Genomic DNA, 25872 nt, shown 5'->3' with positions numbered 1-25872 from the left:
ATTTGGCCTCAATGCTAAGTATCATTTTCTCTGAGGCCTGTGTGTATTACTGCACAGTGCTTGCAGAAGAATTCCATCTCTTGATGCTCCTTAGGCAGCTAGGTGGCACAATGGCTAGACCACTGGATTTGGAATAAAGAAGACGAGTTCAAGGGGCAGCTAGGCGGCACAGTGGATAAATCATGAGCCCTGGATTCAGGAGGACCTGAGTTCAAATCCAGCCTCAGGCACTTGACACTTACTAGCTGACCCTGGGCAAGTCACTTAACCCTCAGTGACCCACAAAAATAAAATTTAAAAATTAAAAAAAAGAAGACGACGAGTTCAAATCTGACTTCAGACCCTTACTAGCTGTGTGACCCTGGGCAAGTCACTTAACCCTCATTGCCCTGCAAAAAAAAAGAGGAATCACTCTTGATGTTGCTGAGTGACCCTATGGGCTTATCATCACTGCCCTGCTCTGACTTCCCCTGGGGTCAAATAATACAAATATTACCTTCATTTGGGGAAAGGTCTGGTGGATACATTTAGTTCCAAGCTGTCATTATTATCAAGCATTCATGATACCACTGCTAGGCTTATATCTCAAAGGCATCCCCCAAAAGAGAAAAAGACAAAAATATTTATAGCAGCTCTTTTTGTGGTGGCTAAGAATTGGAAACAGAAGGAATGCCCATCAACTGGGGAATGGCTAAACAAGCTGTGGTATATGATGGTGATAGAATATTATTGTGCTATAAGAAATGACAAGCAGGATGATTTCAGAAAGTCCTGGAAAGACTTGTATGAACTGATGTATAGTGAAGTGAACAGAACCAAGGGAACATTGGGCACAGTGACAGCAATATTGTTTGATGAAGAGTGTGAATGACTTAACTATTCTCAGCAATACAATGATCCAAGACAATCCCAAAGGACTAATGATAAAGCATATTATTCACTTCAAAAGAAAGAACTTATATTGATTGAACACAGACTGAAGCATGCTATTTTTCACTTTCTTTCACTTTTTTCTTTTATTCAAATTTTCTTGTACAAAATGACTAACATGGTAATGTTTTACATAATTGCACATGTGTAACCCATATCTGATTACTTACCATCTCAGGGAGAGGGAGGGGAGGAAAGGAAGGAGGGATAAAATTTGGAACTCAAAACTATAAATAAAAATGTTTATTATTATGTTTTAAAAGCATTCACTAAGTGTCTCATTGCCCAAGCTGGGAAACTGAATAACTGCCTGCAAAGGCTGCTGGAAAGGGTCAGCCTTCATGATAGGGAGGTTAGGTAGATGACCTTTAAGGTCCCTTGAAAATCTCCCAGCATGACTCAGTGGTTCTATGACACAGGCATAGAACTAGGCACTATGTACAAGGGATACCTTTTAGTGAATCATTCCTCTGCCTTGTTTTCCTTTCCCTTAATAGAGCCAATTTTCAGGAAAGGCTCTCTGCTATGAGGTTTGTTGTTGTTGAATACTTTAATGGAATATACATTGCTGGTTTACCTCTCTCAGGGAAAACACTGACTCCATTTCTAATGGCCTTATAACCATTTCTAGCCTTATAGCCTTTAACCGTGGAATAGCAAATGTTTTGTTCCTGGTTAAAGGAACTTCAACCTTCAGTGAACAGGTAGATAAACTATTGGGAGGTAGAGGGAGTGAGAGAGGTTGTTGGAATTTTACATCCCTGAAACTGCCATTTCAGTGGAGGTCTACATGAGAGGTATATGGTACAGTGAAAGGGGACTGGACTAAGATTCAGGATACCTGGGTTCTTAGGTCAACTTAACCTCTATGGGCCTCCTTTTCCTTATCAGGAAAATGCAGAAGCTAGGCCAGAGGTATCACACTAAAATAGAAATGACTCTCTATATAGGCCATGCATTGTCTTAGAAAAACACAAATTAACATTATCTTTGTTGTATTATATTGTATTAAATATTTCCCAATTACATTTTAGTCTGGTTCCCTGGAATGTTGTGGCCCTCTAGCTACATGTTTAACACCTCTGGGCTAGACTTCATGGCCTTGAAGATATTATCTAACCTGGTGACCTCATTAACTCTAGTCCTTCAATGTATGTAGATGATTTCCCACATTTATACATCCATCCCTCAGACCTCTTCTGAACTCTAGTCTCACATTGCTGATTGCCTTATAGACACCCCAAACTGAATGTCCAGTAGGCATCTCAAACTCAACTTGTCCAAAACTGATTTCATTATGTTTTTCCCAAAGCCCTCTTCCCATCTTAATTTTCCTCTGTCATTAGGTTCCAATCACCAGTTTCATAACCTCGATGTCTTTTTTTTTTTTTTGGAGGGCAATAAGGGTTAAGTGACTTGCCCAGGGTCACACAGCTAGTAAGTGTCATGTGTCTGAAGCCAGATTTGAACTCTGAATCCAGGGTCGGTGCTTTATCCACTGTGTCACCCAGCTGTCCCCACCTCAAAGCATTTTTAACTTCACTTGTACTCATCCCACATAGCCAATCTGTTGTGGTTCTTGTTTCTGCCTTCACAATACTCCCTTCTCACACACACATATACACACTTACCACCTTGTACAAGTCCTCATCTCCTCTCACCTTTTTAACTGGTCTCCCTGTTTCAAGTGTCTCTTCACTCCAATCCACCATCCTCCACTTAGCTACCAAAGTGATCTTCCTAAAGCACAGTTTGACTAAGCACAGTCAGGCTCCCCCTCCACAAACTTCAGTGGCTCCCTATTATCTCCACCATCAAATATGAAATCCTCTGTTTCACTTTTAAAGCCCTCCATAACAGCCTGGCCCCTTGTTCCTTTCCCAGTCTTCTTATATCATATTGCTTTCCATGTACTTTGTGATTCAACTACACTGGCCTAGTTGCTATTCCTAACACATGGTACTCCATCTCCCACCTCCATGCATTTGCCCCATGCAAATCTCCCTCCTTGCCTTCAACCCCTACCTTCTCTGCTTTCTTCCAGACTCAATTTAAATCCACCTTCTGCAGAAGGCCTTTTCTAGTCCCACCAGCTGCTCTATATCTATATAGTTACTTGCTTCTTGTCTCCTTCATTAAAATACTAGCTCCTTGAGCACAGACAGGGGCTACATGCTTTGCCTTTCTCTTAATCCCCAGCCCTTTACCATATTGCTAAGAGACAACTAGGTGGTGCATTGATTGAAGGAAAACTGGAATTGGGAAGGTGAATTCAAATCTGGCCTCAGGTACTTACAAGCTGTGTGTCCCAGGGCAAGTCACTTAACCTCTGTCAGCCTCATCTATAAAATGGGGGAGAATAATGGCACCTCCACCCCAGGGTTGTTGTGAGGGTAGAAGGAGGTAATATTTTTAAAGTGCTTTGCAAACCTTAAAGTGTTATATAAATGTTGCCTGTTCAGTCATTTTCAGTCATGCCAGACTCTTTATGACCCCATTTGGAGTTTTCTCCATTCCTTTCTTTCTTTTAAAATAGTATTTTATTTTTTCCCAATTATATGTAAACACAATTTTTAACATTCATTTTTACAAAATTTTGAGTTCCAAATTTTTCTCCTTTCCTCCCTTCCATTCTTCCTAAAACAGTAAGCAATTTGATATAGGTTGTATATGTGTAATCATGTAAAATATATTTCCATATTAATCATAGTTGTGATAGAAGAAATAGACCTAAAGGAAAAAAAAATGAAAAAATAAAGTGAAAATTGTATGCTTCTATCTGCATTCAGAGTCTGTCAGTTCTTTCTCCAGATGTAGATAGCATTTTTCATTGTGAGTCCTATGTAATTGTCTTGGATTATTGTACTGCTGAGAAGAGCTAATTCATTTATATTTGATTATCACACAACGTTACTGTTACTGTGTACAGTGTTCTCTTGGTTCTGCTCATTTCACTTCGTATCAGTTCGTATAAGTCTTTACAGATTTTTCTGAAATCCACCTGCTCTTCATTTCTGATTAAAGAATAGTATTGCATTACATGAAAACACCACAGCTTGTTCAGCCATTCTCCAATTGATGGGCATCCCCTCGATTTTCAGTTTTTTGAACATTTCTTTCAATAGCTCATTTTGCACATGAGGAAACTGAAGCAAACAGAGTTAAATGACTTGTCCAGGATCACACTGCTGGTAAGTATCTGAGCCCAGATTTGAACTCAGGAAGATGAGACTTCCTGACTCCAGGCTGGGCATTCCGTCCATTGCACCACCTAGCTGTCCTTGTCTGGAGTAGCATAGCCTCAATACAGATAGGTGTTCAGTGAATGATTTTGTTGAATTGTATTAGACTTTGTGGGTGTCTTTAACATCTGCCATGGTACTACATGCAAGATGTTGCATTTGCCATAAATGAGTTAATCTAAAATGATAAGCACAGCCATATGTTTCTCTACTCTTTCCTTCCATGCAAGCACTGGAATAAAGCCTGCTGCCAACAACTTGGAAATGGGGCAAGAGAGGGCAATGCATTCATTTCACAAGTATATGGATGCCACCTAGTGGTAGCGGAGCTTAATAGCTTTTTTCTGACTGATTCTAATATTAAACTTTCACAGAAATAAACTTCTGCAGAATAACACAAATGTTTAACATGAAAGCTAATATGCATAGCCCACATGTAAAAATAAACCAAGGGATGGTTCGTTTCCATAGCATCTTCTCTTCATCTTTCACTTTTTGTACCCTTTTTTTTTTCTTGATTCTTGATCATTGAAGACATTGTATGGGTGTGATCTCATGTAAGTCAACCTCCCTTGGCCTCAGTTTCTTCCCCTTGGTTTTTCACCTGTAAATCTTCTACCAGATTTTATAAACTTCTAACAGACTTTGTAAACAAAGTTCTGAAGCTTCCTACATGTTTTTGCAGTTGTTCCTACTGATTCTGAGAGATTTTAACATTAGATGCATGGGTATATTTGGCAGCTCTGTAGTCTGATTTGGAAGACAGAGAATCTTCGGCTGAGCTGGTCAAGAGGGGGTGTGCTGGAATCCTTTCTGTGCCCTTCGGCTCCTGGGAGAATTTTTTAGAGGAAGTGCCACAGCAGCTCCCACCAGTTGTAATTAAAGGACTTACACTGGAAAACTGAAGGTATTAGATGTGTCCTTCATGTCTCCAGCATGTAAAGTTGCAGGATCCCTGCTATAAGTTTCACTTGATCTATTACTTTCAGTGGATTCTCTAACTGAACTGCAGTTTTACTATTTTACATCTCTGTTCTTAGTTTAGATCAGTTAAGTGGGTTGGTTGTTTTCAAACTGGAAGGAAAATATATCCACTTTAGAAAAATAAACATAAAAATATATGACATCTTCATTTTTTTAGTGTGGGGTTAGGGGTATAGAGAAGGGGAGAAGAAGGAAGAGAAGAATCAAAAACTATGTACTCCACATTTTTAGATGAATGAATTCAGCCTTGGAACTCAGCATCTTCAAATGCAAGATAGTTTTCTTGTGTAGGGGGCTAATTGGAAGAGTCTGCTGATGGATATTGGTGGTGAGTCTTTGTTTGGGACTTTTTTTATCTTCTTGGGGAGGCAATGAACAGTCTACCTCCAGGATGATAGGTTTTACAGATAGGGGCTGTCCCTTGGATAAATTGGTTGGCTTGCACTCTTGTGCCTGGAGCTAGCTCTTTGCACTGAATTGTACAAGGCAGCCTACAGATCTTTCTATCCTGTAGCCTTTGGGTGGAGCTAGGATCATCTGTGGGTCCTGAGGTAGAGGTAGGGGTAGAGGGGGCCATTCATGACTGTCTTGGAGTTTGGCACTCAGGAACCACGTCCTCGGCACTGGGGCAGCTGAGAGGGAAACCACATCAGCAGGTACCTCAGAGATGAAAGATCTTGATCTAAGAGATGGCAGTAGGAGAGATAATGGTGCTATCCATACATCTACTCTCCACCAATCCAACAAATATTTATTTTTGTGCCTACTATGCACCAGACACTGTGCTAAGCATTGAGGCTACAGTTAATAGAAAAACAGTCCCTCCCCTCAAGGAGCTTACAGTCTAAAGGGGGAGACAACACACAAAAGGGGTCAGGAAAGAGGGGGAGAGGAAGCCATGGAGAGGGGAATGATTCTTGAACCTCGACTTCTGTAGAAGTATTGTTGAGAATTCCTCTTCTGGGACTGCCTCTCTAGCCACTCCACATTTGAGGATTCCAGAATCTAACTTCATGTTGGAGAAGGGCAAGTTCTCATTAGTGCCTGGGAAAACCCAGTCTTGCAATCTAGCTTTCCAGTAAGAGAAGGGGGGATTTTTTTCTGGGCAGATCTCACCTCAGGTATTGCTCTCTAGTAATGTTACATTTGACAATCCATGAAAATGAGTTGAGAGAGAGAGAGAGAGAGAGAGAGAGAGAGAGAGAGAGAGAGAGAGAGAGAGAGAGAGAGAGAGAGAGAGAGGAGCAAGGGACTTGGACTTCAGCACCCCCACCATTACCGTGAGACACTAAGAACAAGGGTTACCTGTCTTATAGCCCCAACTATGCTTTCTTCTCTTCCCCCTTGGTATCTGTGGGGTGAAAGGTAGGACTCATCGAAATGCTGGGGTGTTATTTTTCAGAAAACAAAGATGCTACATGTGATCATTTTTTTTTTTACATGTGATCATTTAACCAGATGAGAATATATCCAGATTGTTCAGTAGGTGTGGATGAGGTTTGTAACTAGGCTTTAGGTTAAATGAGAAAAAAACCATTGGATGACCTGTAGTGAGCTAAATTGGAGGTTTGTTTGGATTAGTTGAGGGACTTGTTCTTGCCCTAAAGGGCTTATATAAAAGCAGACAGCTAGATGGAATAAGGTATTTGAGCATCTGCTAGTGGGAGAGAAACTTTGAGCTAAATGTCTGAGAGGGAAATGCTTGGAGTAGGAATGGGGATTGGCACCTTGGCCTTAGCCTCAACCTAGCTCTGTCCTCCTGGGACTAGGGATGACAACTGCTGTCAGTTGTCTACAGTAGGTGAGGATAGACTGGACTAGATACAGCAAGGAAGGTCAATCACAAGAGTCTACAAGGAGCCCAGCAGATAAGTTTTATTATACCTTAATGGTAGTATCTTGAGGATTCTAGAAAAGGGACCTCTAGCAGCTATGAGTAGCTGTGTGTCAAATGTGATCACTATGCTTGTGCCCACTTTCTCCTGGGCTCTATGTGTATTTGTCAGAGTGTATCAGACTTCTGGGAGGATTATTTTGCACCAACTTTGTCACTATAGAAAATATGTTTCTAAAAGATAATTCGGTGTGGCAGATTAATATAAATTGATAGTCATGGGGGAGGAACCACCCAGGTTGCTGCTAATGAACTATGTAACATTTAAAGGATACCACCTACCCCTTAGTTAGTGATACCCTTAATACTTTTAGAATACCCTTAGATACCCTGTGAACCCTGAAGGGAGATGTAGTAGCTACCCCCTGGAGGACCCAGCCTGTATGTGGAATTCTAGATAATAGCTCCAGAGCATGTGTTACTCTAGCCACCAAAGATTAAAACTGGGAGACAGAAGGAATGCCTACTTTCAACTAGAGTAAAATTTTTCTGTTATTTTTTTTTCTGGGGCAATGAGGGTTAAGTGACTTGCCCAAGGTCACACAGCTAGTGTCAAGCATCTGAGGTCGGATTTGAACTCAGGTCCTTCTGAATTCAGGTCTGGTGCTTTATTCACTGTGCCACCTAGCTGCCCTAGTAAAATTTTTAATAGAGAGGCTAACTCCTGTGACTAGCGTATACCAAGGCAAACACTCTCTTAATGGAATTTAGATCTCTCTTTCCTCAAAGGGGGCCAGGGGCAGCTAGGTGGTACAGTGGATAGAGCACCCACCCTGGAGTCAGGAGTACCTGAGTTCAAATCTGGCCTCAGACACTTAACACTTACTAGCTGTGTGACCCTGGGCAAGTCACTTAACCCCAACTGCCTCACTAAAAAAAGGGGGGGGGCAGTTCTCCAGATTTAAATCTCCTTCTTCCTAAAAGGAAGGAAATCAGAGAAAGACAATGTCTGTGAAAATTAAAAGAAAGGTTTTTATTAAGCAGGGAAGAAAATCTAACATGATCATGGGTGCTGTCCAGCCTATTGCTAAATAGGATGCTATGCAGTAGATCATAGGGGTTTATATACAGTTTAAAGAAAGGCAGGTAAGGAATTAGGAGGAAAGGTGGGCTTAAAAAGACCCACTCCCAAAGGGAAAGGGTGTGTGAGGAATTCCAGGGGTGGAGGATGTGGCCTTTGATATATAATCAAAAGGCATTCTTGGTGATAGTTTAGTTCAAGACTTGATTTAGATCTCTTCAAAAAGAAAAAGGATTATTCCAAAATTAGGGAATCTCCTGCATCCAGAGAAGTCTTTGATTAGCTTCAGCTACTGATTCCCTGCAGTCCAGAGGTTTATTCTTGGTTCTGCAAAGGATTGTTAGTGTGTTACACAATGAAGCCAATCCTCATACAATTGTTCTGGTTACCTGGATAATTGGGGGATTCAAATAAATTAAGGTACCCATTTTCACAGGTGGCACAGTGGATAGAGCACCCTGCCTGGAGTCTGGAAGAACTAAGTTCTATTCAGCCTCAGACCCTTAGTAGCTGTGTGACCCTGGGCAAATCAGCTTAACCCTGTTTGCCTCAGTTCCTCATCTGTAAAATCAGCCGGAGAAGGAAATGGCAAAACACTCCAGTGTCTTTGCTAAGAAAACCTCAAATTGGGTCACAAAGAGTCAGACATAACTGTAAATGACTGAACAACACAACAACAAAGATGCAAAGAGCTTTGGCAAAGCAATCATACAGACCTTGAGGAAAAAAACAAAAAAAGCTGAGAAGGCTTCTCCTCCTCCCTTGCCTCATATTGAGACAGTTTAATGTGAGAAGGGCTGATGATTTTCTGAAAGAACTGTAGAAAGCCTTGGAGTTAAATTTTTTTGTTGGGCAGTTGGGGTTAAGTGACTTGCCCAGGGTCACACAGCTAGTAAGTGTCAAGTGTCTGAGGCCGAATTTGAACTCAGGTCCTCCTGAATCCAGGGCCAGTGCTCTATCCACTGCGCCACGAAGTTGCCCCGGAATTAAATTTTAAAAAATATTTTATTTATTTTATTTTTAATTTATAGACTAAAACTAGCATTTCCATAACATAGTATAATAAAGATGATTGCACATGAAACTGCAAATTTATTATGCACAACTTGCTGTTCCTTTTAAATCTATAATAAAGTTATCACGTAAATGTCTTTAAAGGTAGAGCACTCGGGGCAGCTGGATGGCACAGTGGATAGCGCACCAGCCTTGGATTCAGGAGTACCTGAGTTCAAATCCGGCCTCAGACACTTACTAGCTGTGTGACCCTGGGCAAGTCACTTAACCCCAATTGCCCTGCCAAAAAAAAAAAAAAGGTAGAGCGCTCTTCTTAAAATGGAGAAATAGTCCTCCATCTGAGCATCTCAGAATATGGGAATGGAAGGAAGAGCTAGATCTCATGGCTGTGGGAGTAGTGACAGGATGTGTGGCAGAGACAACATGTTTGGGAGAGGCCACAGAGAGACTGTTCCCAGTGGAGAACAGAAGGAAGGAGCCCTGGGAGAACCAAAGAGTTCTTCCTGCAACACAGGTCTGATCATATCACTTCCCTGCTCAATAAACTCTAGGGAATCCAGGATCAGAGACAAACTCCTCTACTGGGCATTTAAAACCCTTTACAACCTAGCTCCAACCTCTTGACATCTAGTCTGTCTTTCTGGAAATTCACACAGGAGAATATAATAATAACAATAATAATAATGTAGTGTTCATACAGCAGCTTTGTTTACAAAACACTTTACACATATCACATTTGACTCACAACAACACTGTAAAATAAGTGCTACTATCATTTCCATTTTACAGATGAAAAAAATTGAGGCTGAGAGCATTTAAGTGACTTGCCCAGAAAATGTCTAAAGCAGGATCTGAACTCAGGTCTTCCTGACACCCAATACAGGACTCTTATCTATTATGTCCCTACCTCCATACTTTTGCCCAGCTCCAACATCTCAGTTCTGACTCGGCTGCACTACTGTGGGACTTCTCTGAGTTCACCTTGCCTCAAGAAACTCATTATTGGGATAAACTCATCATCCTGTAAGGTCTCATCCCTACCCTTAGCCTCTTGGATTGGAGGGTGGGGCCATGAACTTCAAAACTCCCTTTTAAGGAAGAAAGTCCAGTTCCTACATCTCCTTTCTCACCAGGTTGTATCACATTGGAACTACTCTACCACGGCCTGCAGGTACTTTCCGGTTCCCCACTTTCTCACTTTTCAGCTTCCTTTTGTGTGCGCGTCTTCCGCCATCACAGTCCTTGAGGTCAGGAACTATTTTTGTTTGTTTGTTTTGTCTTTCTATCCTCTGTGCCTAGCATAGTGCCCAGTAAATAGTGGGCGATTAATAAATGTTTATTGACGGGGGCAGCTAGGTGGCGAAGTGGATAGAGCACCTACCCTGGATTCAGGAAACCCGAGTTCAAATGACAGACACTTGACACTTACTAGCTGTGTGACCCTGGGCAAGTCACTTAACCCCCATAACCGCGCAAAACCCAACAAACAAAAAGACCTACTAAGATACTTTATAATCCCCTCACCAGGTCTTCCAGGGAATCTTCAACTCAGTGATTCCTGATGCGCTTTGCTCATCCCACCCTACCACGCGCTGGGGCGAAAGTCACCGTTCAGGTTTGGAAGAGGATACCAAGGGGATCCATTCATGTCTGCAGTTAAGACACATTTGCTTATTTTATGTTTCGGGTTCCAGTTGTCCTTGCCTTAATAGCGTGGCGACGTTTGCCTCATCTTGAATACAAGCGAGAACTTCTAAACGTTAAGGTGAGTTGGTTGGTGTGTTAAGATCTGAAATTAAATGACCGCGGTAAACCTTGGCAGGTTCCTTCCGCGGGGCCGTGGACTCCTGAAAGGAGCCACTGCAGGTAGCCCTGGCGGGCTGCATCTCCCCCCTGCCCCCTCCCAGTAAATCTGCGCCCACAGAGCTTTGCTCTGACTCGCGAGGCAGAGACAGGTAGAAGTGACTCCACTTTCTAGGCTTCTGCCGCTTTAAGGGGGCCGGGCTCTCGTCTGTTCCCGGAAGTCCTTCCCAGCCGCAGCACGGCCGTGGTTTGGTTTGTTTTCCCGGGGTCCTCAGGCTTTGGTCTCCGAGACAGCGGTGCTGGCCCTGGAGAGCCCGTGCTGGCCATCCCAGAGCAGTGAGAGTCAGGGCAGGGCAGCTGCTCAGGGTCAGAGGGATGCCAGCTCGCCCTTGGGGACCAAGGAGACGTGCAGCCGGGCAGGGAAATTGATCGGATGGGGCAGGCTGTCAGCTGGGTGAAATGTAACCAGCGTGGGATGGTGAGGCCATCGCCAACCAGGCCAGGGAGATTCATTCAAGAGGTGAAGTGCTAGGGCGGACGCTGACCGCTCCCTTTAGCCTGCCGGGGCTCCCTTAGCTTGTGGGTTTCCCAGCTAGGAGTCTACACTGACTGCCCTGCCTAGAGGGGGGAAAGGGGAAGAGAATCTGAAGGTTCGACTTGGCCCCCACCTGGGTAGAGGAGCAAGCGGGAATCCATACTCTTTCTTGGCGGGGGTGCGCCTGACGTTCACAACTACATGGGGGTTGGGGGGGGGGATCCGTCTAACTATGATCACTTAGTTCTGGTCATCTAATTTCCCCTCAAGATGGAAACCGACGTCGAATAACAGTTACTCCTTGATAGCCCAGGGAAGCTGGGTATCCCGGGCATTCAGGAAGGAAAAGAATTGAGACCACTGGCCTTTGTTTGCAGGGTCATCATGATCCCTTGGAGATTCTCCATCAGGACTTACCTGTCTCACCTAAGGCGCTTTGAAGTCAGGCAGAACCCTTGTTTGCTTAGATGGAGATACAGAGAGGTCATCTACCAACCCAGTTCCAGAATCTGCTGGCTTCTTTGGGGCACCCTACCCAAACTCGTTTTGACTTCAGGAGGAATCGTTACGGTGTCCCCTGGAAGCCGGGGTCAGAGAAGTACATCTAAGAGTACCCCTGAGGCAGTCAGGTTGGCAGGCAACATTCCCAAAGCTGGGTTCGTGAATTGCCTTTTACTGAACGTTGCCTTTGGCCTCCGAATCTGGTTCCGGGCCTGTGTTCTGCTGGTGAAATTCACCCCTCTTCTTCTGCTCTACCCTTTCACCTACCTGGTTCCCAACTTCTACACCCCCTGGTTGAATTGGCTTCTGATGGCTACGGAGTCCTCTGGTCCCACTTACATCAAACTGGGCCAGTGGGCAAGCACAAGGCGGGATCTTTTCTCCGAAGAGTTTTGCACCAAGTTCTCCCGGCTGCACGTTCAGGTGGCTCCCCACACGTGGGCTCACACTCAGCACTTGCTCCAAAAGGTCTTTGGGAACGAGTGGGGGCGAGCCCTTCACTTTGAGAGTCAGGAGCCAGTGGGCTCAGGCTGTGTGGCCCAAGTGTACAAAGCTTATGTTGACACTGCCTTCCTTGACCATGCCTGCTTCCAGAAACTTGTCGAGGCCTCCAGGGGGACCTCCTCTTTTGAAGCCTGGGAGGTGGCAGGGCTGGGGAGGCTCTTAGGGTATTTTTGGAACGGGCAGAAGCTTAAAGAGACATTGACAGAACAAGCTTTTACAGATCTACTTCTCCCCATGTCCTACCTGACCGCATCAAAACGGGACACATCCCTCACCCCATCTGCTGACTGTCGGCATGGGCCAAAACACCTCATCCCAGCAGCTATTAAAGTAAGTTCATGCTTTTCTGCTGAGTTTACATCCCCTGCCTAACTGGGTCCTTTTCCTCCTCCAAAACTACTGAACAGTTACCCTTTCTGACAAATTCCTAGATTAGTTCTCACTTGCACGCCAAGGTCTGCTCCTGCAATCCCCTCTACTCACTTCTGTGGTTCAAACGTATTTTTGTCAAATGCATGCACGACGCCATCACTTATAGATTTAATTGGTTACTTAGACCTATAGAATACTATCGATGTAAGGGGCCATACATATCATCTGTTGTAATCCTCCTAGTTTGATATATGGGGAAACTGAAGTTACTTGTCTAATTGGTCTCCCTCAGTTCTCTGAATAGGAAGATCAAAGTGCTCTTCTGTGGTTTTGGAGAAAATTGCATTGGAAATACTAACAGAAGCCATGATCAACTAAGCACCCGGGGGACCTGGAACCCAGCTTCTGCTTAGCCCTGGTCCAGTATTATAATCGTTGCTGGCCAATAAAGCACATCTCAGCCACAGGTCGAAGCACTGAGAGCAGAGAGATCCCTACTGGAATTCCTGTCTTTTGCCTTGTGTGGTGCCAGGCTAGTTTCATGAACCTTGTTGGCCTTCCATGTAACTGGGCTGGAGGTACCCTGCCCCCAGTCACTTCTGCTCCTTTTTCCACCTAGGTGCTACATCCTGGGCTCCTTGCCCAAGTACAGGTGGACTTGGTACTGATGAAGACAGGCAGTCGCATCCTTGGGCTCATCCCAGGAATCAAGTGGCTCAGCTTGACAGAGATAGTAGAAGAGTTTGAGAAGCTCATGGTCCAACAGGTGAGCACATCAGGGGCTTCCCCTACTGTAGAGCAGTCAGGGAAAGTGTCAGTGTAGTAGGCTGGATGTCTCATATGACCAGCAAGTCAGAGTACAGTCTGTGTCCCCTAGAGAATGGCTTAAAGACCAATCTCTGGCCTGTTTGTTAAAAGCTTTTTCTTTTTTTGTGTGGGGCAATGAAGGTTACCCAGCTAGTAAGTGTCAAGTGTCTGAGGCCGGATTTGAACTCAGGTCCTCCTGAATCCAGGGTCGGTGCTTTATCCACTGTGCCACCTAGATGCCTACTCTGTCTTGCCTGGAGGTTGTCCAAGGCATGGAGGAGGATAGAATGTTGTGTATTAAGAACAAATGAGAAAAAAAAAATGTGAAAAAGAACAAACAGGGGCAGCTAGGTGGAGTGGCTTCATAGATTCCCTAGCTTTCTTCAGGTTCAGTCTCTCACTGGAGGTCTTTTCCAGCCTTCCCAGGAGTGAGTGGTCTCTCTCTTGAAATTGCTTTTGTGAGAAAGTAATCATCAATAATGGATTTCTTGGGGGACCCAGAGATCAATCCTTCCCCCTCCCAGAAAGTCCCATTCTCCTAGTCTGGGACAAATCCAAGGGAACAAAAGAAATGGAGATAGACTCTTTTGTCTAGCTCTGTGAAGGATTGATGGGATCAAATGGGATCCAACCACACCTAGATACTGGATTTCCACCTTTGCCCTTCATTGAGGGCATTCTTCTCCCTGGTGTCATCTGTAGAGTTCATTTTAATGTAGACCACCCTCAGATCATATCAACCAATGGAACTGAATGATCTTAACCAATTAGCTTTGATCAATCTATCATGACCCTCTTCTATCAAAAGAGGAAAAAATTGGAAGAGGCTGGGAGCTCTCTCTTGGCTTGGGCTCTTGGCTTGGCTCTCTCTCTTAGGATAGTGTAGGTCTTGTGAACTCTCTTAGGTCTCCTTGAGACCGTGTGCTGGGGCTAACTGGCATGCTGAAGCTCTCTCCCTGCTTTCTCTACCATTTGGCCTTGAGACCAAGTTAGAGAGACTCATGGTCAATCCTTTACTTTGTATATCATAATATTAATAAAATAATAATATGCTCACCACCCAAACTGGTGCAATAGCAATTAATTAAAAAAACAGTTTCAGCTAATTATTAAAAAACACACTTTGTATCATCTTGCAAGACAGAAGACCTGTGACCCAAGGACCTAGGGTAGTCCATACAACATGAGAAGATAAGGATCTGCTGTTTGGGTAGAGTGCAGTTTCTCTGTCTGTGGAGAGCAGGAGGGCCACATCTGTGAGTGCACTCTCTTTCACTCTCCTAGCTCCAAGTGGAGTATTGATCTTGAATTATAATCGATCTACACATTGTCCTCCCCTAGGATAACACAAGCTCCTTGAGGGTAGGGCCTTTCTCAGGGACTGCTTCATTTTTGTCTTTGTTCCCCTGGTATCTAGCACAGTGCCTGGTGCATACAAGATGCTTAATAAATGTTCATGGAATTTAACTGAATCGATGGAAGCACAACCAACAAATTCATATGCACTGTTTTGTTTTGCTTACTGCCACCAGAGCTAATCCTTTGAGTAGTTAAATGCAGGACAGCTAGGTGGCCCAGTGGATAGAATGCTAAACCTGGAATCAAGAAGACCCAAGTTCAAATTCAGCCTCACATGCTTACTACCTTTGTGACCCTGGGCAAGTCACTTCACCTTGTTTGCTTCCATTTCCTCATTTGTAAAATGAGCTGGAGAAGGCAAACCATTCTAGTATCTCTGCCAAGAAAACCTCCAATGGAGTCATGAAGAGTCAGGCATGACTGAAATGACTCAACAACAATCGTAACAAAAGTTAAATGCAATGTTTGAGGGAATCAGGAAAGGCTTTTCTGTAGGAAATAGTGCTTGAATGGCATCTTGAAAGATGCCGTGAGGTGGAGGTGAATGCATTTTGGGCATGGAGTACAGCTAATGCATAGTAATGGGAGATGGAGTTGTGTTTGAGGAACTGCAAGAAAGCCAGTAGGATGGCATTGCAGAGAGAGAGTATGAGAGAGAGAGAGAGAGTGTGTGTGTGTGTGTGTGTGTGTGTGTGTGTGTGTGTGTGTACACGTGTACAGGAGTACTGACCAATGAGATTGGGAGAGAGGTGGGGGCCATTATGAAGGGCTTCAGAAGCTAAACAAAGTGCTAGGTGTGGCCCTCCTCTCTACTCCCACCTTCATCTCTCATCTTTTCTCTTTGTACAGATTGACTTGCGTTATGAAGCCCGGAATCTAGAGTGCTTCCAACACAATTTCCTGGATGTGAATTTTGTCAGGTTCCCTACCCCTCTGCAGCCCTTTGTCACCAGAGATGTTCTGGTGGAAACATTTGAAGTAAGAATGAAAGGAAGTAACTATATATACAACCCAGAATGTGTGTGTGCGTGTTTTCACTAAGGCCAGTGTTCATCCCTGAGAGCTAGGGGCAGCACAGTCTAGGGATAAAATGGCTGGGCCTGGCAGTCACTTTGGATCTGGGCTATGACACGTACTGTCTCAGGTGATCGTGGGCAAATAAGTATTCAGAGCTCCTCTCTCGGCCCCAGAAAGGCAGATTTACCTTCATATAAGGAAGCCTTTCCAATAACTGGAGCTGTTCAGAATGGGGTGCTTCAGAAGGTAGTAGATTTCCCCTTGTCTAAGGTCTTTAAGCGAAGGCTGGATATTAGGAAGATATATGTTGGAGAGAGTGATCCTGTTCAGGTATAGGTTAGACAAGGTGGCTTCTGAGATCTGTGCTTCCTGTGGGGAATGTCTTAAGTTTGGGAGTGTGATGTGGTTGGAGAGAGTTAGGAGGACATGGAACCAGGCAAGACTGGGATTGAAATATCAGCTCTGATGTTAATTGTCTGACCATGGACAAGTCATTTAACCTTGCTGAACCTCAGTTTTGTCATCTATAAAATGGGCATGATACCTGTAGTACCTGCTTTGTTGGGTTTTTATAAGGATCAAACGATGTAATGCTCATAAAGTCTCTTTTGTCATAATGAAAATCAATGGCTATCATAATTTTTATTGCCATCATTGGAAATGAGATGTCCCACCATGTGTCCCTGTCAAAGACAGAATGCTGACTGGGCTGTATGGATCCAGGATTATTGGTCTGAGCCCAATGTGACACAGGTTCATTATATCCCACGATCTCTCTTTCCATACAGTCTTTGTAAATATAAAGCCCAACCTAGGTGAGTGAAACTTCTGCTGGGAAAGCAATCTTGACATGTTAATTGGGGAAGGAGTAGACTATAAAAAGATTCCCTTTTCAAGGTAGGGGCATCACACTCACATGTTTTCCTCTCTCCTTTCAGGAGAGTGTGCCTGTGTCCTGTTATCAGAAGTCAGAGATTCCTACGAAGCTGAAGGGGAAGATAGCGAAGCTGGGGATAGACATGCTTCTGAAGATGGTAAGAACTGGGTTGGGAAGAACTGAAGATGCTGAGGACTGGGCAAAATCCCAGAACTCTGCTGCCTCTTGGGAGAATGGATGAGGAAATGTGCCCGGGCTGAGATGAAAAGGGAGTGACATCTACCACTGATGAACCAATGTCAGAACCTGAGGATGAGGGAGTGATCATTGACACCATTAAAGGATCCCTCGCCTTCTGCAAAGTTTCACCACTTGGCCCCTGGTGGTTTCTGTTGTCAGTCTCTGTTGGAAGGGGGGCTGCTCCATGACCTTCTAGGTCCCCTTGTAATCCTAGAAGACCCCACTGCCTCACAGCAGGTGCCTAAATTTTTGCTTTCCCCCTCCCCCATGGTTTCAATGACTTTTCTCTATCCTGGAGGACTCAATTATATTCCTCTTTGCCCATCAGCGGACTGCCCGTGTGGTGCCCTCAATGTCATCTCTCCCACTACCCACAAATGCAAATGAAGGGGAGTGGCCCAAGTGTAATTTTTAAGATTATAGTTAGTTGAGTACCATTAACTGGAATATTCAAAAGGAAGATAGGTTAGAATCAGTGAAAAGTTTAAATTATGAGATGTTTTAAATAAGTTCTATTACTTTTAAGCATGTGTAATTATGAGAAGGTTAACAATGTGCTACCAAATTTTTCAAGGTGATGTAGGATTTGTGTTGTTTTAATGAATGGATAAGAATCATTTGTAATTGGCATATTATTAGTTCCACTCAACAAGTTCAAATAAGTGCTGATAGAGTGCTTTAACACAATTATGGGTTAAATAGTCCCTTATTTCGTTTATAGTCTTATTTTATTTTATTTTATTTCTACATAAAAATCAAAACTAAGCTCAACTCTGACAGTCCTTATCCTTATCACAGATGTTTTATTGATGGGGTCCTAATTAATGAGACTTCATGGTATTTGTTGTTAGAAGCAGCGTGGAGTTGGCCTGGGAGTCAGAAGTCCTGGGTTTAAGCCCCATCTCTGAAACCCTGGCAAGTGACTTAATCTCTCAATGTCCCAGACAACACAAGGTGAAGACAAAATGGTAATCTTCGTTAATGGTTTCATTAGGAGTTGCTTTACACCAATGAAATCGCAGATCTAGTCCAAAAAAATCATATTTTTATATATACCGTTAATGCGGATGATTGACAATTGAGCACAAGTCTAAAAGAATTTTCCCTTCAGCAGTGAGAAGGCGGTGGGACTTGCCTATTCATGATGTGGATTTCTTTCCAGGTATTTGTTGACAATTTTGTCCATGCTGACCTACACCCTGGGAACATCTTGGTCCAGGGTGCAGACTTTCCTAAGGAGAGTCAAGTGGGCCAGAGGATGCTGGGGAACATGTATGACACCCTGATGTCAGAAGTACGACCTACTTCTTCCCCACTGAGGCTGGTCCTGCTGGATGCAGGTATAGTGGCGGGGCTGCAGGTGGCCGACCTGGAGAATTTCCGGGCAGTCTTCACAGCAGTGGCCATGGGGCAGGTGAGACTTACGATGGAGTGGTCATGCAGAGGGTCTGGCCACTGTTTTTCTTCCAAGAGTTGAGGATTCTCAAAGTCTGCTGCCATTCAGCTTGTAATGCTTATCAGTGTCTACTTAACCTTTGTTTGCCTCAGTTTCTTCATCTGTAAAATGGGGATAATTATGGTACCAACCTCCCAGGGTTGTTGTGAGGCTCAAATGAGATAATATTGGCAGAGCATTTAGCACAAATGCTTGTTCCTTTCCTTCTCCTTCTCCTTCTCCCCCAACCAGAATTACATATCCAGTGACTATCAGAGGACTTTATCAGATGTTCTTCCTGACTTCAAATAAATCAACTGCTTCCCCCATGTTATATAGCTTCTCAAACCATTCTATATACAAAACATTAGTTACTCTATAAATTTTTACCAGTGGCATATGTTTTCCCAAGTAGGGACGGGAACAGAGAAATCGTTCTTCCCTCCAAGGACATGGATGCTAAGCATGTGGCATCCTGCCTGGTCCCACTGGCTGCTTGGGCTTTTTGTAACAAACCTCTGGTGGTTTATGCGTGGTTTGGGGACATAAAGTTGAAAAAGACTGGGCATCTAAAAATAGAATTATATTTGAAGTAGGGTGAGAGAATAGGACTGCCAAGGAAATTTAGCCAGAGCTGTCTAAATGTCTTTACCAACTGATCATCTAACAAAGTTTTTCAAGTAATAGAATTGCCCAGAGGACTTTATATAGGATGTAGGAGTTAGGCTAATGGCTGACCCTCTGTGACCCATTGGGCTCTTCTTGGCAAAGATACTGGAGTGGTTTGCCATTTCCTTCTCCAGCACATTTTACAGAGGCAAACAGGATGATTTGCCCAGGAACACATATTTAGTAAGTGTGAGGCTGGAGTTGAACTCAGGTCTTCTTGACTCTAGGCTGGCCGCTTTATCCCCTGCACCACCTAGCTGCCCTTGGGCAGTTAAGGTTACCTCAGTTATATCCTGGATTCCTAGAATGTGTCTGAGGGCCAGTAGGGGGAAGGTGAAGTGCTCATAGAAGAGATAGGTGAGATGCAATGTGACGTAGTAGAGTACTGGACTTGGAGTCAGGAAGACCTGGGTTTAAATCTTAGCCAGACAATTATTAGCTCTATGGATTTGGGGAAGTCGTTTAACCTCCTCTGCCTCAGTTCCCTCATCTCTTAAATAGGAGGTGCAACAGAACAGCCTGTTTAAAGTCCCTTCCAGCTCTAAATCTCTGTCCCTATAGTAGTGAGTAGCGTGCCCCCAGCCTCCCAGTGACCCTCCTCCTGAGGCCAAGCCCTCGGCTGAATAGCATTTACAAGCTTTCTCTTTACTCCTGGTCTTCAGGGTGAAAGAGTGGCCGAGCTCATCTTGCATCATTCGAGGGCCAATGAGTGCCAGGATGTGGAGAGATTCAAAACCGAGATGGCTGTGCTAGTGACCCAGGCCAGGAAGAACACCATTACCCTTGAAAAGGTAGGTGGGCCGTGACAGGGGCCTGGTTATTGCTCTCCTCTGCTGCTGTGGCCAATCCCAATTAGAGAGCTGTGGAGCAGAGATGTTTCTGACCCAACGACTGTGTGGTCTTTGAAGGCAGACGAATCCAATCTAACCCAATAAGCGTTTTAAGCACCTCCCATTTGTAAGGCAGTATGCTAGGATAAAACAAAAGAATGTTCCCTCAGGAAGCTTATGTTCTAGGGGTAGGGGACGGGGAAGGTACATAAAATAAAGGAGATAAGAAGTATCTGTGTTTTTTTGTTTGTTTGTTTTGGTGAGGCAATTGGGGTTAAGTGACTTGCCCAGGATCACACAGCTAGTAAGTGTCAAGTGTCTGAGGCCAGGTTTGAACTCAGATCCTCCTGAATCCAGGGCCGGTGCTTTATCCACTGCACCACCTAGCTGCCCCCTGTGTTTTTCTTCTTTAAGTCTTCCAGCCATAGGTTAGCCCATTAAGGCAAATGGCTCTCAAAAAAGTGTGATCTCCCAAGGTCCACATGGGTGGGTCTCTTGGAGACAGAATGTTATAACTGACTGAAATCTGGCATCAGGCAACTTGAGTTCAAATCCCACTTCTGATACTTACTGCATGGGGCACCTTGAGCAAGGATGTTCCTGGGTTGTAGTTTGCTTATCTTTTAAGTTGGGGGGGGGGGGGTTGGGCTAGATGGCTTTTTTTTTTGGTGAAGCAATTGGGGTTAAGTGACTTGCCCAGGGTCACACAGCTAGTGTTAAGTGTCTGAGACTGGATTTGAACTCAGGTCCTCCTGACTCCAGGGCGAGTGCTCTATCCACTGAGCCACCTAGCTGCCCCGGGCTAGATGGCTTCTAGACCTACCATCTGATATTGATAATGAGTAAGTTAACAGTTCATTTAAATTATGTGAGAAAATGACCCCAGGTCAGCTCTGGATATCCACTTGAAAGTAGGGCCAGTCTTTTCATTCATTCTAGTGGCTTTTTGCTGTTTTCGCTCTGATGAGGAATGGATGGAGGTGATCTATGGGGTCTTTTGCTCTGAAGAAAGAAAGGATCCTTAGATGGAACAGTTTTAAGATCCTTCCCCTCTGGGGCAGCTCGGTGGCGCAGTGGATAAAGCACTGGCCCTGGATTCAGGAGTACCTGAGTTCAAATGCGGCCTCAGACACTTGATACTTACCAGCTGTGTGACCCTGAGCAAGTCACTTAACCCCCATTGCTCCGCAAAACAAACAAACAAACAAAGATCCTTCTCCTCTCTTTACCTGTTTAAACCAGCCCTCCTGAAGAAAGCGGACATAGGGACTTTAGAAATTGAGGAGTCAATGTCCCCTTCTTGAGCAGTCAACAAGCCCCCCTCTCTTTTTTTGTGGGGGGGGGGAAGGGAAGTGGTACTTTCAGGCCCTGTAATGTGTTTTGCTTTTCCTAACAGCTCCAAGTATCAAACCTGCTCTCCAGTGTCTTTAAGCTGCTGATGACCCATAAGGTGAGTCCAGACCCTAAGATGGACCTTCTGCCTATAGGAACCTCCAGCCTTCATCAGGCTTCAGAATCACCAAAGGGCCACCTGGGGCGGGGGCGGGGCATCCTGGAGCTGGGCAGGGTGATGGTTGCAGCAGCCCGATGGTTTCCAGGATCACACATAGCTAGTAAGTATCCGAGCCCAGATCTGAACTCACAAAGATGAGTCCCTCCGACTCCAGGCCCAGTGCTCTATTCCCTTTACCACCTAGCTGCCCATGTATGCGCGCGCACACACACACACACGCGCGAGCGCGTATGGAAAAGTTAGAAAGGTTAAGTGACTTTTCTATGATCACACAGTAGTTAGAAAGTCTTGGAGGAGTTGTCTTGGTTAAGGAGGGGGTGAAGAAAAACACTTTAGATTCTTAAAGTTGAAGGGGGCTTAGAGGTGGTCTTTTTTCCAACCCAAGAATCTCTCTTCAGCATTCCCTGAGAGCAGGTCATCTATGCTCTATTTGTTAACCATTCATTTGTTGTCCAGCTCTTTACTCTGAGAATCTTTGTGAAGCAAGACATAAAGTTCTGGACCCAGGTCTGGCAAGATTTCAAACCTAGGTCTCTTGACTAGATGCTTAGTGGTTTGGTAGTTTGGAGAGTGTCCTTAGGCAGCAAAGGAAGCCACTTTAGCACACTGAGATATGCAAGAGTCACTGATACTATTTGCTTTGGCCTGTGTATTCCCAGTTCCTGACTGATATGTAAAAGTAACTGGGAGAGAAGGTCTGAAATCTATGCCAGTGGGTTCATGGCTTGTCAGTTAACTGCCTGCCCTGGCGTTCTCCCTTTGTGAAGAATCAGAGTCCTGGGCAGCACTCACTGGGCTATCTTCCACCTAACCTCCGAGGGCATGGAAAGGTTTTGAGTCTACAACCTTTGTCATTCACTGAGGGAGTATTCCTAGCAATAATGGGCAGTCATTTCTTTTTCTCCCAACCCTTTGCTATACACACATATCCCAATATTGTACTATGTACTCTTGCTGTTTTCTTTTAAAAATATATTTTATTCTGAACTTTAATACCAAATAAAATAATGGCTTACACAGACAGACAGACAGACACACACACATAAACACAGAGTGAAAAAGAGGCTTATACCCCAAACTGTAGATTGCTATTATTAGCATTTACTTTTCTTTTAAAGAAAATAATAGGGGCAGCTAGGTGGCAAAGTGGATAGAGCACTGGCCCTGGAATCAGGAGTACCTGAGTTCAAATCTGGCCTCAGACACTTAACACTTACTAGCTGTGTGACCCTGGGCAAGTCACTTAACCCCAATTGCCTCACTAAAAAAAACAAAAAAGAATATAAGAGATTCTGTATTCAGCTTTCAAAGTTGTCCTGCTTGTGTGTGATTCCCTCTGCTTTCTTCTGGGCATTTCTTTAAAAAATGCTTCCAGGACTCTTTTCTTTCTTTTTTTGGGGGAAAATTCTATTGCTTCCCTTTCTCTCCTTTTTATCCTCCGCCCCCTTTGAGAAAAAGAAAAACAAGACCTTTGTAAGACATGCCTACACTCTTTTAGTTTCTAGACCTAATTACTCTTATGACTTTGTAGGCTGGGTGGAAGGGAGGGGTTGAATGTACAATTAGATTGGGACTGGTTGGGGGTGGGTAGAGAAGAGATAGGGTAAGGCAGTGCTTCGTGGGTATAGCCCTGAAAGGATGCAGGTGCCACTAAGGATACCAGTGTGTATACGATGAGACGTTAACAAACACTTCTCTGCCTCTGTTCTTACTATTGCAGGTCAAGCTCGAGAGTAACTTCGCCTCGATTGTCTTTGCCATCATGGTGTTAGAAGGGCTCGGCCGATCACTGGATCCCAAACTGGATATCTTGGAGGCAGCCAAACCCTTTCTTATAAAAAACTCAACGTTTCCCCCCTGGCTGCAATGGTGAAGGCATAGGGCTTCACCAGCTAAATGCCAACATCACTCATGAGGCTCTCGGGGTGACAGCCAGGGCGCCATCTTTCTTTCATTCTGGGTTGGTTCCAAGAAGGCCAACTGCTAGATTCTGAGACAAAAGTACGTAGGGAGAGGAACGCATCTCACAGAAGACCCTAAATACTAGTGCTCTATTAAGCAATGCCATACACACACACATACACTTTCTGTCTGGCTATCTGTCTCCTTCTGTTAGGCTTAAGGTCCATGGCAGCTAGATGGAAAAGTGAATAGAGTCTAGACTTGGTCTCAGGAGGGATGAGTTTGAATCCTGTCTCAGATTTGTGTGACCCTGTGCAATTTACTTATCCTCCCTCAGCCTCAGTTCCCTCATCTGTAAAATGGGGATAATAACGACCTACCTCACGGGGTGTTGGGAAGATCAAATGAGTCTGTAAAATACACAGTGCCTGGCAACATAATAAACAAACAAATAAATGCTTTTGTGATTAAGTTGGGTGGTACTAGGCATTATTTAGGATAACATTGTGTATTAGGGTAGTACTGTTATTAAGGTATTCCTATCTTCCAATAATCCCATACTCAGCTCTTCAAGAAGATAACATAAGGGAATGCAGAGAAGTTGAGGGGGATGTTGAAGATCCACCTTTGGCACCTACGAGATTGTAAGCTCTAGGAGGGCAGGGCTGGTATTACCTAAATTTGCATCACTTTAATTGCAATGACTACTTTTGGTCCCAGAGTATGGAATGTGAAATATACTTTACTTGTCTCTGGGTAGAGAGTTGGGAGATTATGGGAATAGTATTGCATATGTAGACAAATGCTATATTTACTTAATTTCTTTGTTAAAAGGAGAGTGTGTGAGTGTGTGTGTGTGTGTGTGTGTGTGTGAGAGAGAGAGAGAGAGAGAGAGAGAGAGAGAAGGAATAGGGGCTTTGGGGTATGACTGATTCTGATTTAAAAAGCAGAAGTCTAAAAAAAAAGCTTAAAAAAATTGTAACCTTCCCACTACCTAGTATGGTGCTTTCAGAGTAGCAGGGACTTCATAAAGGATTTGTTGAATAGAATTGAATAGCTGGACCTGCTGGACAGTCAGAAAATACCATATTGGTTCAGATATGGGCCACCCTCCATCCTCCATCTCTACCCCAACATGGAGTTTGTACGAAACCCTGTCCTTATATGCTCCTTAAAAGAGAATGATTCAAGTGATAAAGGTGAAATAAACAGTGACAAGAATACATAAAACAGCTTTATCTGAATTAAAAGAAATGTAAAATTGAATGTTCACAGTAAACATTTTTATAAGGCAACAGCAGATAATTTTTCGTTGTGTTTTTCCTGCCTCTTCCTCCTCCAGACCCCAGGTACTGTGATCTGACCTAGGGATTGAACCTAAGGACCCCTGGGCCCTCTACCCTTTCACTGAACCCTTAGCACTTCTAGGTCTTTCCATCTGTTTGTGAGACAATTATTAATAATAGGGGTTTGGGGACTCGCCAGCCCCACCAGCCCAGAGTCAGAAAGTTACCTCATTCAAAACTACACCTATCTGAAAGCCTTGTTCCTGCCAGAGGATCTGTTCTCTGGCTCTGACCTCAGCAGGATTGTACCAGACCACCCTCAAATCCAAGGAAACAATAGATTTGAGTGATGCTAGCCAATTAGCTTTGAACAATGTATCCGCAGGCTCTGCTCCTGCCCTCAGCAAGCTTACAGATACTTGCTCTCTTTGGTGCAGGAACTGGGTGAGAGCAGATGAAGCCCTCTAGGGTTCCCCATTTTCTCCCCTCTCTCTTCTATTTCCTAGCTAGGCTTTCCTATCTTTCAGAGCCCCGTGCGCTCTCTTTACTAATATTTAATATACTTTAAAATGCTTAATGCCCCCAAGCTGGTGCAGTAGCCTCTAATTTCTAAGTACCAAATATATGATAAACCCCAGCTAATTTTCCCCAAACTTGGGACAGAAATAGGATGACCACATATAGTTTTACTTGCCACATGTTCAAGTCTGCCCAGAACAAGAACCTTATGTGTTGTCTTCCTCAATGATCTCATAAGCTTCTGGAGGGCGGGACCTCTCACTTTTTTCTCTTTGTATCCCAATTGTTTAGAATAGTGCTTAGCACATAGTAGGCACTTAACACATGCATTCCTTCAATCAGTGAATACGCTGTTCTGTCCCAGGAGTTCCCAGTAATGTCCTGAGGAGAGAGGTATATTTAATTATCTGTTCAGAATGAGACTCATTTAGCTGGCTACATTTCCAACCCCTTTGTTCACTTTTGGTCCTTAATGGGATGAAGACATGCTCTGTTTGCAAATGAACAGCTGCAGACTTCATAGCAAATGGCAGATGGTGGAAGTTAAGCCCCACCTACACTGAGCTGGGGTCCAGGCAGGAGTGACCCAGGGGAGGGTGTGTTTGTGGTATATTAGGG

General features: G+C 44.1%; 1 protein-coding gene across 1 annotated transcript; it reads left to right on the top strand.

Moving 5' to 3' along the window:
• Positions 1-11131: 11131 nt before the first annotated feature.
• On the top strand, positions 11132-24737 carry ADCK2 (aarF domain containing kinase 2). Its single transcript, XM_043969337.1, has 9 exons — positions 11132-11408; positions 11801-12758; positions 13420-13566; positions 15816-15944; positions 16922-17017; positions 18263-18514; positions 19867-19995; positions 21431-21484; positions 23268-24737. Exons 2-9 carry the CDS (start codon positions 11808-11810, stop codon positions 23418-23420), a joined length of 1911 nt encoding a protein of 636 aa, XP_043825272.1. The 5' UTR covers positions 11132-11408; positions 11801-11807; the 3' UTR covers positions 23421-24737.
• Positions 24738-25872: the final 1135 nt, after the last annotated feature.

The sequence above is a fragment of the Dromiciops gliroides genome, chromosome 5, assembly GCF_019393635.1.
Source record: "Dromiciops gliroides isolate mDroGli1 chromosome 5, mDroGli1.pri, whole genome shotgun sequence".
In the NCBI taxonomy this organism is placed as follows: Eukaryota; Metazoa; Chordata; class Mammalia; order Microbiotheria; family Microbiotheriidae; genus Dromiciops; species Dromiciops gliroides.
This window is presented reverse-complemented; position numbering and strand designations above follow the sequence as displayed.

Coding starts and splice junctions, on each gene's coding strand:
- ADCK2 (XM_043969337.1), top strand. CDS start 11,808: ATGATCCCTTGGAGATTCTCCATCAGGACTTACCTGTCTCACCTAAGG. Junction 13,567..15,815: donor AGAAGCTCATGGTCCAACAG/GTGAGCACATCA, acceptor CTCTTTGTACAG/ATTGACTTGCGTTATGAAGC. Junction 15,945..16,921: donor TTCTGGTGGAAACATTTGAA/GTAAGAATGAAA, acceptor CTCTCCTTTCAG/GAGAGTGTGCCTGTGTCCTG.